The sequence below is a fragment of the Centroberyx affinis genome, unplaced genomic scaffold (assembly GCF_046629955.1).
Source record: "Centroberyx affinis isolate AG114_WGS23_722 - 3 ecotype Tasmania unplaced genomic scaffold, CSIRO-AGI_Caff_v1 ptg002676l_1, whole genome shotgun sequence".
NCBI lineage: Eukaryota > Metazoa > Chordata > Actinopteri > Beryciformes > Berycidae > Centroberyx > Centroberyx affinis.
In genome coordinates, this window is record NW_027280860.1 from 102,501 (window position 1) to 123,513 (window position 21,013).

The window sequence follows — 21,013 nt, forward strand, 5'->3', positions numbered from 1 at the left end:
AAGACTTGAACGGGTAGAGCCGATGGCCACAGGCACTGATAGGCGCTTCCTGCTCAGGACGCTGCCCTCAGCCAAGCTGGAACCAAGGACGGATCAGCTCACCAGCACCGCAAGACCAAGAGTCTCAACATATGTAATGTTCTGTGGTCTCCCAGTGGAAAAGTACCCAATTTAAATGACAATGAAGTAGTTTGAGTTTAGACATGATATTTACACCAAGGGAGATGCTGTATGAAGTGGTCACAACCACATTAAAAGGGCAAGTCCTGGAAATGATTGTTTTTGGGTCACAGACTGCTGATGTTGGGAAGGTGTAGTCACTGGCAGGAAAATGTCTCCGCCCACAGAAAGTGCCCTGTCAAAACTTAACGAGTCAATCAGCACTGAATCACATAGGGCAGAAAGTTGCTGCTACACTGCTCTCTGTTCAAACTATCAAGCAAGTGGCACTTCTGGCCACGCCCCAATTAGTGATGTCAAAGCAGGTATTTTGTCTTTGACAGTTGGTAAATAACACCTGATAACACCTGCATCACAGACTGGCCAGGTTGGTAAAAAAAAAAAGAAGAGTGTGCTGCATGCAGTTTACTGTCGTCACCTTGCAGGATTTATGGGTATTGAAGTTTGAAAGATCCATTTGAAATTTTTCAAATTGACAATTGTGTCCCCTTGACACATTTCCTTGATTCTACTTTTATAGCAGATTTAATAGATTTAATAATGGCTTCCTCCTTATTTTCGTAGCATCAAGAGTCCCTGTCTACTTCCCTAATCACTAGTGTACATGATTATGGTCCTCCGAACAGCCATTGTGTAATGAGGAGCTCCAGTATGTGACTCAGTAAATGAGCCATGACATTTTTAAGGAGGGCAAATGGACTGTAGCATATGCCGAGAGGAAAAGAAAGGAAGAAAGAAAGACAAAAGGAGCAGTGCAGAGAATCTGTAAATCTGGAGGGGATATCTGTCTCTTCTGATAAGTATTTGTAATTCATACTGAGCAGATGAGCCGGAGCATGAGAGGGAGACGAGCACGCTGCCGTCATTTAATTAATACTGTCTGACAGGCATCTTCCAGGATGCCTAAGCAGGAGGGGAGAGGGCCTGGGAGGAATCTGTGTGTCATCTCTCATGCCACATACAGACACGAGCAGAAACTACACACACAGATGTAGATACATTCAGACACACACACTCCATGAGACCCCCTTGGCAGTGCAGTCATCCTGCATCTATCCAGCGCCCCTGGCAGTGCCCACAGCTGCCACACAGCCAAGGAGCCAATAATGAGTCTGTCTGCTTCTGTTAGCATCCACATACCACAGCCCTCCATCTGAACTGCTCTGGATATTGCCGACGGTAAAGAACCTGAACAGACAGGTAATTTTACCAGGCATTATGGCCAATCATATTATTCTGTTACACTTTTCTTATTTTGAATGTGCTATTCGCCTTGGTTTGGTCCCAGCTGGAAATTCTGCCGATTGAAGGCAACACTGCCGACGTCTGTTGCCTCAAAAATTCATGATTCAGTGATTTATTGCCACAGCAGCTAGAGTGTAGAGTTTGGTTTGGTGAGTTCAACATTAAAAACACCACAATCAAAATCAGATCAACATACAGAGCAAACTGACAGATGTTAACATATTGTCTTAAATGCAAATACTTTGCCATGACTTGGCTCTTCCTTGTTGCACCTCCACTTTTTGATTTAATTGCCATGTTGGCACCCATTGTTTTGGGATTAGCTCAATTCTGACAAAGCATTGGGAATATTAAAAGTAAAAAGACAACATGCTTGCATTGTGTGACTGTTAACTGTAAACAATGCAGCAATAATGATCATTCTGAATTAAATGCAATTTTGTTCACCACACCAACCCCAATTTGATGAGTTTAGTGCACAAATCATACTCTTTAATCAGTGGAGAGACAAACTGCCGTTAGAGTCTGATTAGCAATAACGTGTCCCTTTTCTCCACTGAGACAAAGTGCAGAATAAAAGACACTGTCCTTGGACACGGATTTCAAAGTCAGTTTGAGTTCTCCCTGCAAATGGCTGCTGAGTTGAAAGAGGCAAAGCCGATCTGACCAACTTCCACCTGGAGAAAAGCGGCATGCGGCTGCATGCAGATGTAGCCGCCGTTCAAACACCGGCAATGTTATCTGAATATTGGAGCAGGCTAGCTGTTTATATGCAAAGGAGTTTATGTGGATAGTTGTGTATAGGTCTCCTCCAGCGTTTTATCCTAAAATTTTATGTAATCATTTAATCAGCTTTGGGGTAATGCACAGTTAGGTTTATCAGTTTTACACTAATTGGTCGTCTGAAAAGTAGAATACATGAATGTCTGATGGCAGTGCGACCATCTGTCCATCAGCAGGTTCAGTTGCTTGCAGTATTTTCATTCTTTTATTCAGAATCGTCCACCAGTGGCATTCTTTTAACTAGGAATCATTTAACTCAGCTGTCACATATCTCATTGTGGATAAAATGCACCGGAGCTGTCTGATGCAAATAGCTGTTTGCACAGAGCTGTTGTGTTAGAATTCTGCTGTTGAACAAAGAGAGAAACCCGGCTAAGGCAGATGCGTTTATTCTAGTCTGACTGAAGTGTCTAAATGAGTTGGTTCCTTTTGCAGTGGGGCTCAGTCAGTCCTATTGAGGGATTACCAGGCTGCATGTAAACCAAGCCATAGTTTAATGCTCTTCTACTGAGGCTGAGATGGAGACTGAACCATTTGGGAGAGATTAGAGTGAAGGACTTCATTCAGAAGTCTATCAGTCGAAGAGACCGTCTATCGCTGGGGCATCCGAATTCCTCTTCGAATGCTCTTTCATGTAGATTGGGGGATTAACTCTATTCTTATATATTCTCTGGGATTAACTTTTCCAAAAGTACAGCTCTGCAGTCACAAAAGAGCTCAGTTTTTTTTTTTTTTTAATATATATTAACGTATTTTCCACTTTTCAGCATTGTACCACTACGGCACATAAGAGGATTCCTTGTGCATCTCTCTCTCTTTCTTCCTCGCTCTCTGCTTCTCTCTTTCTGTCTGCCCTCTTTTCTCACCACCACCCCCCCACCCCCACCCCCTCCACCCCGTCCCTCTGTGATGAAAGACTTCTTTTTCATCTGCTTTCTGACACTGCGGTGATTTATGAACAGGCCCAGACAGAGAGAGAAATTCAAAATGACAGACGCAGGAGGCCTCTGCCGAATAATTAAAATATCAGACAGCATCTACAGTACATCTGCTGATGAGTTATCTCTCCCTTGTGATACAGGATGATTTAGCGTCTCTAATACTCCACCATATAATCATTACCACCCAGTCCAGATTATGATGATGACCACATCAATATGTGGCCCCGCAAGATTACATCAAATCAAATCACGGGAAAGGGGGATTTGCGTATGCGTGTGTATGTGCTGTATGCGTGTGTGCGTGTGTGTTTATGTTTGCACATGCAATCGTGTGTGTGTCCATATCCACAAGTGTGTCTGAGTGCTGAGTGTGTGTTTCTCTGTGCACATATGCATTATATAACAGTGCTGCATGCATATGGGTCAGCGGCACTTGATCAGCATAATGTCGGTGACAGCAGCGAAAACATGAAGAGGATTTAAATTAGAGGTGGTGGGTGCGAGAGATAGAGAGAGAGAGAGAGAGAGAGAGAGAGAGAGAGAGAGAGAGAGAGAGAGAGAGAGAGAGAGAGAGAGAGAGAGAGAGAGAGAGAGAGATGGCAGGAAAAGATGGAGAAAAGAGAGAGTTGAGGTCATATTTACCACCCGAATGAGAGGACATATGAGGATAATGTACTAATGGAATGTATATGTGTGTGTGTGTGTGTTCGTGCATGCCTGTTTGTGTGATTGCTTGATTGGTTGTATGATCATCCACCGACCTGCAATATATTTTACGAGTAATTGATTTGTGACACCGTGACTGTCACAGCTTACAAAAACACAGTGGAGAGTGTGTTTACTGTATGTGTGTCTGTGTGCAATTTAAACAAGATGAACGACTGTGACATCAATGCAATTAGAGTTACATGAGTGCATGCATGATCGTACAATTTGTCCGCCTTGGGTTTGTTTGACTTGCGTGTGTGAGCATATGAACACATCTAATTTGATATACTTTATTTATCACCCTAAGGGGGAAGTTTGTTTTCCCCCTCTGGAGAAGGTAGGGGTTAAGGATACAAACCACTAGGGTATCCTGCCTAATGTCGGACCGTGTGTGCAACTCACCAATACGGGTGTATGGCAATGTGTATGTGTGTGCATTCATATATGCTAGAGAATCTGTGTGTGTGTGTGTGTGTGTGTGTGCGCACTTCTGCATGCTACTCACCAGTGATAACCAGTGTGTGTGGGACCCCGGCCTCGTTGAGCATGCGTTGGATGTGGTTGTTGTAGAGGGCGAGCGCCTGTCCTTTCCCGCTCTGTGGGTTCACCAGCAGCATCACCCGGCAGGGCCGCCGCACCTCGCTGAACAGCACCCCTATGGAGGAGAGAGAGAGAGAGAGAGAGAGAGAGAGAGAGAGAGAGGGGGCAGAAATGATGTATGAGAATGGCAAATGGCCGGTCAACCTTGCTGAACAACACTGCAAAAAAAGTAGCAAGTCACTTAGTCTCACATTCGACCTTAAAATCTTAGTTTTCTTCTTAGTTTTCCACTTGTTTCTAATGCAATTGGAAACAAGTGGAATTTCATTTTTAGAAACAAGTGGTAATATCTGGAAACAAGGCAGAATAAGGTGGATCACTCTATGAATATCAAGAATAAGAAGCCTGATTTAAGAAAAGTCTTGAAAGCATTGGAAACAGGTGAAATTATTTCACCCTATTGGCAGACTTTTTCATTTGCTTTATGAAAATTAAGATATTACAACTCAATACTAGATTAAAAGACTTGTTAAGATGGATATTTTTTGCGGTCAACACGTCTCCATAAGAGACGAAAGTCAAGAAGGGACAGGAGATTAAGGGCGGTAATGAAACGTCAGTGTCAGTTGGGTAGTAAGCACAAGCAGTTATGGATAAAGCCAGTGCATTCAACACCTCCAGGAGGAGAAGAGGAGGAGGGGGGTTATGGGGGTGTTGGTGTAGCGGGATATTTGGTGATGAACACAGAATTGGACTCTTATCTCTCCTAACAGACTTCCTCCCAACAGGTGAAACTCCTGCAATGGAGGAGATGGAAGGGTGTGAGGTTTTGTTGGTGCTGAAATACTGAATGACCCATATGAAAAGGAAAGAATTGCTGCGAGGCTGAAACATCTAAGGGGGAAGAGGGAAGTTCATCTGCATGTTCTGTACATATATGTTACCTCCTAAATGCCTGGACACATTACTGTATGTTTGTGCAGCTGATCATGTGAATAGCTAGTGATGCACACTTGCACATCCATTTCAACCTGTAAATCTGTCAATAAAGACAGCGTGTCTATACATTCATTTTGTGTATTTTTCCAATATGTTCAGTTGTTATTATCTTCTATCTGTCTTATTCTTATCTATATAATATTCTCTGGGGCTGCAATGACCTAGTTTCCCCACTGAGGATCATTAAAGTTTCATCCAATCTAATCTAATGTCTGTGGCGCAAATCTGCAAAAAACTATAACTGTGGCGTGCATTGTAAACGACACGCAGAATTGACGGGATATTAGTGGATGTCAAGTTAAAAAAAGGTTATTGGTGAGCTATACAAACTCTATCGACCCCCTTTCTCCCACTTAACTAATCCCATGCATCTTGCACCCATGAAAACATGGACAAGCACACCAGCATTTAGCTACAGCATCTTTAGTAAATTTTTAAACCGATGCAAATAAGTGTTCAAAATATCTTGGGGATCAAACAGATTTTTGAGGGTTACACAGATCGTACAAACACAGATGCCAGATCTTTTTAGAACACTCTGAAGATTAAGGCGCAGCATGGGGCTAAAGAAGGAAGGAACTGGAAGGAGCTGTTTTTGGACTTCTGTCCCATAGCGTCTGAGAAGGATTAATTAAGCACTGGAAGTATGAAACTGCTTCGCCAAAATATTGGGTTATGCTGGCAAAGGGGAAAATGCTCTGAGACCGAAGAAGGCAAGCTAGGTAGAAAATAGATTATAATAGAAGTGAATAAAACCATACTGACTTAAATCAACTTTAAACCATGGATCCCCTTTATTTTAAGGAAAATCTGAGTGAAACGCTTTACCTCTCCACCACCTGTCTTATTGAATTTGAGCAAATGGCCATTACCATTTTCACCCCCCCCCCTCCCCTTCAATGTTGTATGTTCTTCCGACAGCTCAGACAGGAAAAAGAGAAAATTGAGCAGAGAGAGAGAAGTGTGACAGAGGCGCGTCAGCCAGATTTGATTTGCTGCAGTCACAGAATAATTTTCCAGGTAGATACACAATATGCGCTCTGCAGTTGAACCGGCAAGCTCCATTAAGACCGTTTCCTATGTCTCGCCTCGCCAAGATCCACATGAAAAGCGCGATTTCCCGAGAACAGCCCGATCTGCGAAAACCCTGGAGTGATATTTCTCTTTGAGAGTGATCTCATTTTGTGTGTTGAATTTTTTAAAAGATCAAAACATTTTCAGGGTGGAGGGAGGCGAGACATCCAAACAAGTCTGACAGCTGATAAATGAGTAACTATAGGCAGAACAACTGAAGTGCGGATGCTCCAGGGATGAGCTCATCTAACTAGATCAAAACCTAATTGGCAGGTTTTGTTTTGAAAGGAAGCTGCACACCCACCGGAGCTACTGTGATACCACTGGATTGCAGTGAAGCAGGTCAGGAAACACACACACACACACACACACACACGCCTTAGCCCCATTTCTGTTGACCTCTGTCACTGGAGTTTGGTCAGCATATCTCGAAAACCTACGGCATGCTGGGTGTGTCTTAGGTAAAGTGCTGTGAGTCTTCCAGGCATTAAAGAGTCAACATGTTTTCCTTTAAGTGACAGACATCTGTCCTCTGACAACCCTGCCTGTAACGGGGCTGATATCACACTGAAAACCTTGTACCTTGAATGTTTTCTTTCGGGCTGCACAATTAATCACAGATAATCATGTATCACAATTTTCTGTTTCTTCGATGAATAATTATGTGACATTGAAAAGTTTGTTATATTTTAAATTCCCCTGAAAATCCTGGCTTTCTAGCTGCTGCTACTTTGAGAAATACTGCATTGAAAAAACAGTGAAAAGGGGAAAATATGGTGTTATAGTGCAGAATTGCAATAAAATAATTCTGTTTCCTAAAGCTGAGACAACATTTTTTGATTAATAATCATGGTCAGCATATTTAGCAAAATCGCTGGGATTCTCATTTTTGCCATAATTGAAAAAATCAAAACTCAATTGATTAATCTGTCGTATAATTTATCATTTAGACAGATTTATCTAGGCCTGCTCCTTCATCCCTAGGCTGAAGTTTGCCATGGACTCGTCCCAAAAACATAACCACTGGCCTCCTGAGGGAGCTGGGAAAGCCACAGAAGTGCCCTCATGAATCAGTTGGCATGACAGCTGGCACTGAAGGCCCTGACCTTGCTGTCTGTGCGCCCCGACGCCCACGCAGACCTTGTTGTCTAATTCCAATCCCATGCCACTTCCTCTGCGCCGCCCCTCCCCTTCTCAAAACATTCCACAGGACGCTATCTACTTGTCTGTCTGTCCACGCTTTGGGGTTTCCCCCCCTATCATTAGCGAAGCTGCTGTGGAGTCATGGCATGGAGCCAAAGTATGACACAAATCTAATGAAGTGCACGTAAATAGAAACCCAGAAACAGAAAAATCAATTTTATAACCCTATCCTGTGTATAAATAGACATCATCCACCATGCTGGATGCTGCTATGGATCTTTTAAGCCCAGGGAGGTTGTTGTTCTCAGAATGAGGGCTGATGGGTAATGATAATGTGTCTGGTTTATTTGTAGAGGGATGGGTGAAGCTCCACCCTGATTGTCCACTGGTGATATAGGGTGCTGCTACTGACCATATAAGGCCATAGGCAATCTTCCTCCAATCTTGTGGTTGCGACAATACCAGCAGCCCCAGTCCACTTTGTCCTGTTATCAGTTTGTTAGGTGATTTGCCTTTGGCCGGGAAATCTAATGCAGATAGTGCACATTATGAAACAAATTACTATCAGACACAATGATAATAGAGTTAATTAATAATTATGTAGACAAATAAGATTGTGGAAAAGAAGGTCAATTATTGACGTGCGTGATTGGGGGAAGGGGAGGACATTACTGTACTTCAGTTGGCAACTAATTGCATCATCGCAGCTGCCACAGAGCGGTTGAGATGAAAGACGAAAGACAACAACAAACCTACAGCAACGAAGCTCTTCTCCGCGTTTCAAGTGCACTCACTTGATCTGTGATTACAGGCGTCTCATCTGTGCTCTTCAAGCCAAGAGCATGGGAATTGTCCCGGATCTTAATGGAGTAATCACTACTGAGGTATTCGCCGAAGGAAATGACAGTTTAAATGAAAGGGGAAAAAACCCAAGAGCCGGAAAAAATACATTTTAATAGCAATCTGGGTGCATGGTGTCTGAGAATAGCTGACTTGGTTAGTATTGTGTGACAAAACTCTCCTCTACATTCAGCAGTGTGTCAGCTTCCATTAGCCCGGCACATGGCTGGCGGTTTGTTTATCTGCAAAACTCCGGCTTTCTATCTCCCACTTTTCCTTGAATGCAGAGAGAGGGTTGTGCCAATCTCAGCACCACAGAACAGGGCAATCTTACAAATTAAGATTCATCCATTTAAGATGTCTATTCATCCAGGCGTTCCATATCAAATGGGACTGGGGCGGCTGCTGCAACATGTTGCAACCGCAGGACTGATATGAAAAGTATTATCCATCTTTCTATCGCCTCTGTGTCACCGCAGCTTTTTGACGACTCATACTTGACCAAGCGATGACCTACGGATGCGTCAGTCACCCATGCTGGTGTCTCACTCCACTTCCTTCAAAGCCCCCCCCCCGACAGCAGCCAAGCATGACGCAGCGTTTATTGTCTGCGATTAAGACTGAAATAGCAATCTTTACGGAGGCTGGGAAAAAGTGGCGGGCTTTTGTCACGCTTGGCTGAGTCCAATATGCCACTCAGCCGGCATCATTTCTGAAACTCTGGTGGGACCATTCCCGCTCCGTCTAGATTTGGTCTCCTTAGGGACTAAAGGGAGAAGAGGAGGGACTGGGTGTGTGTTTGGGAGTGTGTTTTACGTCGGGATGAGATTCAGTTTTGGCCCCCCACGCCTAGATAGTGTTACTGTACAAACTAGTTGGTCACTGAACAGGAAAGGCTTGAGAGTGAGGTACAAGTATAATGTATTCCAACATTGTAGAACAGAAATTACACTTATCTACAATGAATTTTAATAGCCAATACAACTTATGTACCACTTTTTACTCATACCCGCAGCCATTGTTTCATATACAGTATTTCAACCCCTTTGTCAACTAGTCTTTATGGTTCCATGCAGGGCACGGACCATGACTCATAGATAAATCATGTTTATGTTCGGTTTGGGTATCACTAGATTTACCTCCTGGTTGGGCCACTGGAAACCATATCTGCTTAAACGTGGACCTTTGAATGGTGGTTATCAGTCATGCCCGTCATAACACCATCGAGGTGTCAGTGATATCCGACTGACATACTTTCTTTCATTTACAGTATCATACAGTATCAGCTTTATCAGATGGCCTCTTTGTGTGACTAATTCCAAGACAGAAAACTGGTTAAAGGAGTGTTCAATGTGCTTTGGCACTGTGATATTCACAGTGTTCTGGTAATGCCTGTAGTTAGCGTGGTTATCATAGTTAGCACATGAATAATTCAAGCATACATTAATGTTTCCATGCCTGTCGCTCAGTGGCAGTGGCGGGTCTAAACCTTGACATACCCCCATTAGGAGGGAATCCAGTTTCCACATTAAAGGGATTAATGGATTAACATGTATTTGGCCTGGTGTTCATACTCCCCCTGTAATATGGCAGATATGTCCAATCACAATCTGCTTAATGCTATCTTTGTCCCAGGCCAGTTAGTTTATCTACATCTGACATAAACTTTGTCACAAACCTAGCGGGTGTTACAAATCACTGCTGTCGTGAGTTACTTTACTGGAAGTGAAAGGTCATGAGGTCATTCATGTGCTGATTAGGTTCCTTAGAGTTTAGGTCCCTTTCAAAAACCATCGTTTCAAAAATGCATTGGTGTCGGGAAAATCCAGTCTGTTTTGCTCAATTCCTGAAAAAGTTTTCCAATTTGGAGATATGCGATCTTCATCTGATAGTAGTGCAGTGTTTAGCCTCTAAACCTCCCAGGCTTCAGCAGCATACTGTAGTTAACTGCATACCAAGTTTAACCTCATCATAGATACAGCACAATGGGTAGGGTGTAGGCTATCCAACATGTTTAGCGGTTCAATTCCTACGTGGGCGACCTGTACTAAAATGTCATCATTCATAATAACATGCTTTGAATAAAAATGCTAATCCAAGTCAGATGTTACAGTCTATATACTGTACTATATATACTGATGTAGTGGATAATAAAGAGGTGGGTACACCATAACCTCCAGTCAGTGAACACAGTCAGTATAAACAAAAATCTATTATTCTTCAGAAATGTATTTTCTTTTCCTATCTTCATATGATCTATACAGTGTATTTATGTCATAATGATTTCTATCAGCCTAAAAAGGTAGGTAAACACTATTCCGCAAATAAAAAAGATGGGTGAACTGAGTTTAGGTGCGTTTACCCTCCACTACATCCCTGACTTAAGTTAATTCCCCTGTGGCTTACTGCGGTCCTAAGGTGATAACTGTTGTCCATAATGTTGTCTGCACAACAGAGAGTGGAATCCGTTCAAGCATGTAAGCAGATCTTGGCTGAGCCAGACCACAAAGGGTGTGGAAGGAGGAGGAGGAGGAGGAGGAAGAGGAGGAGAAGGAGAAGGAGGTGACAGCGGTTAGGTTTCTGCAGATCTATATTGAGAAAGAAATAAAAGGAGAGAGAGAAGTAAAGTGACGAGTGAATGAGGGGTTTTGCTGAAATCACCCTATTGTATTGTCTCTCACTATACAGTATCTCTAGTGTTTTTTTTAAAGAGATGCTTGGGGTGTGAGACTGAGAGAAAACAGAGAAAAGCTGAGAAAGGCGGGAGCGGAGAGGATGTAACCACCGCCTGTCTCCCTGTGGAATGATGTGTGTCCCATATGGGTATTTTAGGCTGCAGGGTCAGATTAGGGAGGGGAGGTTAGATTGCCGAATGAAAACAAACTCCAAAGCAAAAACTTTCTACACATTCGGCCAATTACATTGCCACTAATTTAATGTTTAGGGCACGTTTGCTTTCAATGGGAACTTGAGCTTTAAACTCCAAATTAGCGACACGACAGCCCAGTCGGCCCTGTGTGTGTGTTTCTACAGTGTGTGTCCTGCACCTAACAGGGCTTCTCTTCTACTTCATCCTTTATTTCTATTAGTCACTTTTAATTAAAAACCTTTAGCTTACATCCGCAAAACATCAGATTACTACACACTGCAGAAGAGGCCCAATCCATTAAAAACAAAAGCGCCGTCTGCCAGCGTGTGGAGGAAATGGACTTCCCACCATAAAAAAGCCACAACCACATGTTCTTTTACCAGGCGAAGACTGCAACTTTCTCCGAGGGGAACCAGCTGCTCTGTAGGCTGAATAGTCAATTAGTGGTTGTTGTTGTCGGCGTATCAGTGAGCGACTTGAGAGACCATTTCTGAGAATAGCAAACTGGGTGAGCACTGCTTGCTGTGCAGTGTGCTTTCTTATGCCTATAGCGATATACGGGGACAAAATAATGTTGCAATGTTTTTCGAGACAGTTTCCCTTGCTATTTTAAATAATTTTGCAGTTTTTATGACCAATGCACCTGCAATCTGGGCTATTTGGCGTTTTTGGGACTCTGTTAGTTGTTAGAAGTTTCTTTTAAAACGCGAACACAAAAGAAGCGATTGTCAGACCTCTTTTAAAGTTGACACATACTGATATACACCGGCACTCAATTTACAGTAATATGACTTATTTGTGTAGCTGCCTTTGCAACTGTGATGTATTTCTTTCAAAGTTTAAGTCCTTTTTCATGTGACTAGATATAGCCACATATTTCCAAAACGTACACCTTTTGTTACAATAAGTTGGTCAAAGTTGATGCTTTTTATGCCAAACATATTCCAGGTTATTTTATTCTAACAAGCTGAAGTTGGACTGCGATTTGCAAAATTTCACAGGCTTCCCCCATCATTTGGATTTGCACTGCGTCTCTTAACACGCTGAGAGAAAGGGCAAGACGTTGTCAGCACTGACACAGAGCTGCTGTGATCCCCCAGAGCCCAGGAAAGCTCCCAGGAGAGAAAGAGAGAGAGAGAGAGAGAGAGAGAGAGAGAGAGAGAGGAGCGAGTGGCTGAGTCAGAGGTCTTGACAGCACGTCAAGCTCTATTGTAGCGAACGTCCGACAAGAAAGAGTCCTCAGGGAAAGCACTGCCGCTACCACTGCTGTCTCACTGCTAGCCACACAAAGACACACACACACACACAGACACACACACACACACAGAATCCCAAAAACCTCACAAACCTCTGGTATTTCAGAGAAAATGCAAATAGGACTGTGCTGATATACATATATGGTAAGTTGATGATCATATCTCTTTCTCTATCTCATTTTGCCTTTGGTAGCAAGAGTGACACACTTCTATGAATGAAATACGTTTTCCAGTGTAAGAAATCAGGAAGTTTCATCATTCTCGTCTTGTTCAAGAATCACACTCTCATGATTCATCTGCTTCTCACACCCAGCATAGACATACTGTAACTCTATTGAACTCTCTAAAAACACCCACACACATGCGGGTATATGTAATAGTATGGTATGAATAAAGACCCATTATGAAAAGTCTGACTGTCTTCTTTTATCTCACATTCAACAAACGAAAAATGTCAGCTCACTGTTCCAACTCTACAGGGTAGATGGTAAACCGGATGTTCATTGTTTTCAATAGGAGAACGAAGGTAAACGCCACCAATGCTGAAGTAAAATGCTACCTACTGCGCCTGCGCACAAAACTTGGTGACAAAAGTTGGATTTTCCAATGAAGACACACCTTGTCTTGCGAAATGGATGTAGTCTTTCCAAGAAAATGAAGTAGTAAATAAGAAATCTTCATCTGATTGACCATTTTGGAGTAAGGAAGAAAAAGATACATCACCAAATTCAGGCTATTTCAATTCCCTGTTTGACTTCCTATTTATTTACAGTAGAGAAAGACATTTTGAAATGAAATGAAATATTGAAAATGTACACGATACTATTTGACAGATCATTTTTGATTGTATCACTGTACATGGAAAGGTTGTATCTCTAGGAGGCAGTTTGCCGTTGCGGTTGACTGACATTCCACACCTAGCAAATTATATAGAGCTTCTGGACAAAGAGCAATTTAACTCTGAAAGACAACAACACTGCACATATGCTAATTTGGTTATTGCTATATATTTGTTTGACATTGAATTGCTTTACGCTTGAGCGCATGAATCTCACGGCACGCGCTGAGCTCACTTGCCCACCAGTTGAGAAACACTGATCTATGTATTTGAATCCATCTCATCACACATCTCTCCCCTAACATTACTGCAGATAGCCATTGCAGAAGTGATACTAGCTGCAATGCTGCTGCACTGTTGCTCTGTTCCAAAGAAGAACTGTTTTGAAAATCCTGCAGCAGTTGGGTGGCACAGTGGAAAGACATTGTACTTTCTGAAAAAAATACTAAAATACTGAAATGGCTCTCTCCATCCTTAAAAAAAAAACATTACATGATGCAGTATAAACCTCTTCTTATTGCTTGCACTTGTGAAAGTGTGTGTAATAGAGCATACAACCCATTGTCCCTGCCTGGACTCTGCCTCAGCCAGAGGTAATGTATTAGTAATAGCATTGACCGGCTGAAAGAGGCCTGGTTTTTGCTGCTAAAAGGAGCCAAGCCCCCTGAGAATGTGGAACAAAGTGCGTCTTATCTGACTTTCCATCATTGTTATTTCCGTGACTTCACACTGTACTAACAGCATCATGCTGTCATGGTGCTTCAGGCCAGGTCATGATCACAGAGATGATTTAAAAGCTATTTAAAACTAAGGTTATGCTTCGCCATGTCCCTACTGTACAATCTCCCTGGAATATATCTTGGTTTTATTTTGAATGTAGAAGGTGATATATGAGGACAGCAGTGATGTAATGATGTGGTTGAGCAGACCAACTCTGTATCATTCAAAGTGAACTGAGAAAATTAATTCATGTATGCACTGGAGGATAAAAATACCTTTGTTTTGCATCTTAATTGCCCTTCAATTCCTTTGATGAAGACTAGGGTTTGACTGATATTGGTTTTTGAAGGCTGATACTGATATTTTTTTGGATGCTACAGCGGATATTTTGTGCTGGTAATATTTGTGAATGCCTCGGTTATATAATCTTTGACTTAAAGACTATGCTTCAAACTGTTCTTTTTTAATTTGAAATCTGCATGATGAATTACCAACTTAATCCATTGTATCAGAGTGAGAAAGTTTTACATTAACACACAGGACCTGATTCTGAACACAAAAATGGAAGAAAAGGTAGGGTGGCATTTATATTAGAAATGTATATTTTGACTTGTGTGGTGTTGAACCAGTGTGGTATTGATCAATTCAAACGACAAATACCAAACAAACAGCATCATATCCATCATATTGGAAGTGGACGACACTGACTGGCCAATACCTGATTTTTAATAAAAGGCCAGTATCGGCCAGATATCTGTCTAACCCTACTGTACTGTCAAAAAAAGCAGAAGCACTGCTCTGCGCTCAGTTGTGCTCTGCCTGCTTAGTCAAAGGACAGGAAGGTGACTAATGTAGCGGAGTAAACTTCAATGAATCCATTCCTCAGAGGGCTCCCCATTAGCGCTAGTGTGGTTGCCATGGTTACAGAGACACTCCCCCCCCTCCCCCTCACCTGCTGAAGGGTCGGGGTTATGATTGGACATCTGCATTTAAATTATAGGCAATTAGCAGATGCTCTTATCCAGAGGGACTTAAGAGTGCAAACAGCAGGATGAGTTAGTGTTGACATAAATCAGCACCTCCATAATACCTTCATCTCCTCATCATCCTCCTCATCTGCATCCATTACAGTATGCTTGAGATAAACAATCAATAAACATTATCGATATCTTTGTAATTAAGAGATGGAGGGAGGCGGGACAACAGTGGCAGTGAAGTGTATCTGCCAGGTGAGAGTGTTTTGTGGTTGATTAGATGTAGGTAAACCCAAAGCCTCTTATGGGTCAATTCCAATCCTCCCATCAGCACAAGCCCACCAGACGGTAATACGCTGTTGTGCTTTGTGATTGGTCAGTGGCAGCGACGTGCATAGACCAGACCACCACCCAGAGTGATTGATTTGATCAACAGTGACCTCTCAGCCTGTTGTTAGTCAATTCTCATCTCCTGATCAACAGCCCACTATACGGCCTAACGCTGTCTACGGCGGGATTGAGTCCATTTATTGACAAACAGGGTTCAATACTATTTAGCTAATACGTTTCAATGCAACTTAAGCGTCGTTTGTAATTGTCAGAGCAGAGATGTGCTGTTTTGGGGGAAGCTTGGGAGGAATGGATGCTCGGCGGGCTGGAAAATTATCATTATCATGCAAACCGGTATTGATGTCGTGCTCAGGAAGGTGTCTCTTTGCCAGACAGAGAGTGTCATCTATTAGAGTGGAGGGGTGATGCTGGGCGAACCCGAACGTGTGCAAATACACCTACATTAGATATGCAAGCCAACAGAATATTAATGGAAAGATCAAAGTTATCTCGAGTTGGCCTCACAGATAACAAATGGCTTTGGTATAACACAACAACAAGGATATATGGTATTTATTGGCCATGTGAAGCCAAGCTTGAGGCAATTCACTCTCCAGCAGTGTTTGGAACCAGACTCTCACTTGCAATACATCTTGAGCACACCGCTGTCAGAAGTAAAGGGGTCTGGCAGAAGTAGATGCATTCTGAATAATTCTGTGAGTGCATTGGAAGTCAAGCAAGTGACACATCCACCAATATTGATATAGAGGTCAGAGGGACAGCACTGACCTCTTTTAGACTAATGGCTGAGAGACACACAGCTCCTGGACATGATTTACTGTGGTCGTTGATTCACAAAGCCTCTGGCAGCAGGAGCAATACAGACTGCTGTTTACATCAGAATCATTTAGTGGGTGAGATACCTCAGTGGTTAAGATCCCCGCAACCTGAAATCAACACTACCAACCGACAAATGTGCATACAGACATACAGATAAATGTGACTGGGTGAGTCTGTCAGTTCCACTACACACTTTGGCAGTTGGCCCATCAGTCTTGTGTGTTTTAAAAAGTATTCTGTATGGAAGCCAAGAGCAGCCATCATTGCTATTTTTTTATTTTACTCCCATTATCTCATGACTTAATTATCTTGTTATCGCAAGAGAGATTTCGAAAGAGAAATCAAATTTGTTTTCTCATAATCGTGGTTGCAATTTCTGTGTCACACCTTGACTACAGTGAAATCTATTGCATGATCTCTCCTTCTGAAAATGTCAATTCCACTTTAGTCTACATTTTGGCTACACTATCAGGCAATGGGACAAATGTTGTGAAACACACATAAAACTATTCGTTTATCTCAAGATAACAAGATAATTATGTTGCGATCTCGAGAAAACGGGAGTAAAAAAAATATGAGCAACCATGGCTGCTCTGGGCTTCCGTAATTTTTCATGGGAAATTACTTGTGGACTGCCCACTCTCCGTTAAAAAGAAGAATATCTCAGAATATGACCTGAGACTGCTTTCATGCGTGCCATTTTGCATCCCTGTTCGGATTAAATTCAATTCTCATGAGCAGGGATGCAAAACGATGTCTCCAAAATGGCTACAGATGGGTGTTATGATAAAGCGAAAGCTGAGAATAGGGTGTTAGATTGAATAAACAGGGTGGAGGCAGAGGAGTGTTACATGACTATAGAGCAGGTGAGATGTTTGTGTCTGGGTTTCTGTCCCAATGTATAAAACTTGCTAGGTCACTGGCTCAGGTTAAGCTTTGGGTGGCAGAATCACAATAAGTTTTCTAAGCGGACAATAATGTCTTGAATTACAAACAGTCTGTTCTTTCCTGTTCTGACAATGACAGGCAGTATAGAATTGCCGCATATTTTGTCTCGTTAAAAATAAATTTGTGCAAATGGGGAAATGCTATCTGGGTCACAGTGTGCCAGTGATAGGATGGCTGTGAAAAAAAAAAAAAAAGTTTATGTGAGGCAGAAATTCTATTTTTCAGTTTTATGCGGCCAGGACAGCTTGCTGAGGACAAATAATGAGATGACTTATCTTTGGAAGTCTCCAATTATAGAGCGTGATTCCCACTGGAGTAATTATACCTCTTGGCACTACATGAACTCAGTAGCAGTAATAGTGCCTCATCTTTTCAGGTGTCTTTGATATTGGGTTTGTTTGCATTCTGGAGTTACTGTAATGCAACTCCATGCCAGACCAGTCCTATTGTTTTATTCATTTAGAGAGTAGTTACACGGTAATGGAATATCCTGTGGCCAAGGCAGCGCAGACAATGAACCAGTTCTACAGAATACAGCCAAGGAGCTGATAATTGGCTAATTAAATAGCTGTAAGGTAATATGAACAATCCATGTATGAATAAAAAACAAAAGAGCATCATGTTGCCCATTAAAATTGAAATCAATAAATATTGTTAGCCACATTCCTGACTACTTTTCACCCTTTTCCAGACTGGACCAACTGGTACAGATGAGAGGAAAACTTGTTTTTCAGAAAAGCCAAGGAATGACAGTACAATGAATTCCCCATGAATGACTAAGTAACTGCAGGTAATGCTGCCTTTAAACACAACGGATGAATAATCCCAATGAAAAATCAGTCTCACATTCCTATAGGGACTTACAGCTTGTCTGTGGTAATCAATAGTGAGTTTACAGTGACTTTACTTCTATCTCCAATGGTATCACTATAATATTCCTGTAATATTCCTGTAAGGATTTATGATAGGATACTGGAATTTATAGTGACCTTATCAGACTTTATGGCATTTTTGACATCACTATAATAGCCTAATCCTGTAGGAACATAGCCTATGGTGTGGCTGCAATATTTGTTTATATCTTTCGGAAAATTATTAGAACGTTACCAAAGTTCTTTTTTCGTAAACCTAAAGCGCCGCGCCTCACCTCACCCAAGGCATGGGAGTCATTTCCCAATATGACTAATGAGACAGGTTGATCCAGAATTAAGCTAAGGTCCAAATACATGTAACTTCACCCTTTTATGTTAAAACTACTGATAGCATAAATGCAGCATAAACCACCAAGAAGATACGCATTAGATCACGGGCCCACATTTAATAAGATTTTGTCCCGAGGAACCCCATGACTGAAAGTGTTAGCTAGGTGGGTAGGTGGCAGTGGGGATACATTCTCTCATTGTGTTAACTTTAAATTAAAGCGACAAATTAAACTATCACTCTTTTTTCTAACAGGATAAACCGACCACTTCTCACCGTCTCTCAGATGCTGCTGGCGAGCAGAGCGCTCCCGGACAGCGCGAGCCCACTTCTCCGCCTCCTCCAGGTTGGCGCGCGGGTCCTGGAGCGTCGCGACCCGAAAACACTGCTCCGCTCTCTGGCGCGAGACACCGGAGCTCATCCACCGCTTCTTGAACGGATAGAAGTAGGCTGCAAAGTACGCTGCCGGGTCCGCGTTGTCATCTCCCCGGTAAGCCCGACAACCGACGCAGTCCCTCAGGTTGAACACCACCTTGTTCCGCCCGGCAGGTGCGGACGTGATTCTCTGAACGGTGAGGTCCCTCTCGGTCAAGCTCACGGCACACCGGACTTTTCGGTTGCCGGTGGCCGTGAATTCCCCGTAAAGCGCGAGCTGGTTAATGCCGTTGTGATAAGACGGGTCCGGTTCTGCTCTCCTCTGGTCCATCCTGAATGGACGGGGTTGACGGGGGCGCGAGCCGCAGACCGGGGCGCGGGGGGTCCGGGATACAGTAGCAGCGCACGCACTCACATACCCGCCGTGGATGCGAGCAAACTCTCAGTTCAGCGCCAGACTGCGACTGAGTCTGGTTGATGATCGGACCGGTGTCAATAGCACAAGAATTAAATCTAGCATATCCGGCCATAACTTTCAAAATAAAAGTCTTATTGACGACCGTGTTGAATTATAGGATGTGAGCTCATTATGAAAAGAAGGGCAACGCTGTAAATATCAAAATGTAGTGTAGTGACGTATCTGGCTGACACACCAGGTAGCCTACTGGAGCTTCCATAGCCTTAAGGAACACTTGTGCCACTGAATTGGGTTAAATTAATCTGGATGCAGCCTTTAGGAGCATTTGTGCCACTGATATAGGACACAATTAACTTTCTTAGGTCGTAGACATTCTTCTAAGTTTGCTGGTATGATTGTTGTGTTTTTAATCCTTGTCCTCAGGACCCAGAGCCTGCTGGTTTTCATGCCAGCCATTTAATCAGGGACTGATTCACACCTGGGACACCAGGTGAAAGCAATTAACTAAGTGGTAGGATAGAAAACCAGCAGTTCTCTGGGGTCCTGGATTGATTGAAAACTACTGCCATATTATTATTAGACTATTTTTTAGCCTTAAATGTAGGCCTAGGCTACCTGTCCACAATTCATGAGCAAATACCACACACCATGAGAAAGCCAGAAATTCACTCTACGTTTAGTGTAAGTGTTCCACTAAGTGTTGTTGTTCTGTACACCATAATAATTATTTTTTCAAGTGACACATTTACGCTTTTATTTTGACAGCAAAATCGCCGTGTTTCCGATGTTGTTGTGGCTAACCCTCGCTCGTTTGACTCAGCTGCGGTTGACACTGGAGTTTGGTGATGTTTAGTAGTTTGCCCGTTGGAAAAGAGGTGGCATGTCGCCTCCTAGTGACGGAATGATGGAATGACCGGAGGTTGCAGAAACTTCTCCTACCAGAGTAAAATGATAGAATATTGGACAACAGGCTTTATTTACTGTGCTCATAACAGCTTACACTACTCTGAATATGAATTAAGAAGTTAATATCTAACGCTTATTTAGCTTCATGTGAATGCAGAAAACACTTGCCCACATGAAGTGAGATTATTTAGTGAAATTATTATGAGATTATTACTAAATAATTAATATTATTATTATTATTATTAGTAGTAGTAGTGGTGGTAGTAGTGGGCCTAGTATTAGTATTTGTTTGTTGTTGTTATTGCTGTTGTTATTGTTAGTAGTAGTATTACCATTTGTATTGTTATACTCTACAGGCTAGATGTCCAAGCTATGGCTCAAATTTCAAGTGACACCAATAATATGACACATTTTGTGTTTACACACCACACACATCCCAGTGATTCATATAAAGAAAAGTGCTGTAGGAACAGGTTGTGTGTGTGTGTGTGTGAGAGAGAGAGAGAGATAGAGAGAGAGAGAGAGAGAGATCTGGTCTTGCAGTGGTCATTAAGCTGGCGGCAGACAGACACACACCTCTTTGCTCGCATATAAAGTGCTCAGCAGCATGAGCAGTAAAACTGTTGCAGCGGTCATAAAGTGGCAAAACACAACATGATGGAGAGTTCTCCCCAGAGTCAAACAAGCCAAACCAAAACCACACTGGGCTGGACTGGGGCTGCAGGGCTGACACTCACTTCCATGTAGTTTGCTGATCATTCTGACAATCATCGTCCACACTGTGTTCTGCACCATGATTCAGTTCAACATCTATGGTTGTATTGCATACAAATGCGTGTATGGGTGTATCAAGTTTTCTATAATACATCAGTTGTCAGGGTAGAAC

At 42.5% G+C, this 21,013-nt stretch overlaps 1 protein-coding gene across 1 annotated transcript in view; it reads right to left on the reverse strand.

The window, feature by feature from the left end:
- LOC139657390 (sphingosine kinase 1-like) overlaps nucleotides 1–19,134 on the reverse strand; it is a 34,688-nt gene extending 15,554 nt beyond the window's left edge. The window contains exons 1-2 of the mRNA XM_071535207.1: nucleotides 18,705–19,134; nucleotides 4,363–4,512 (exon numbers count right to left, since the gene is read on the reverse strand). Coding sequence (XP_071391308.1) covers nucleotides 4,363–4,512; nucleotides 18,705–19,134 — 580 coding nt within the window. The remainder of the gene's footprint in view (nucleotides 1–4,362; nucleotides 4,513–18,704) is intronic.
- Between the last annotated feature and the right edge of the window lie 1,879 nt (nucleotides 19,135–21,013).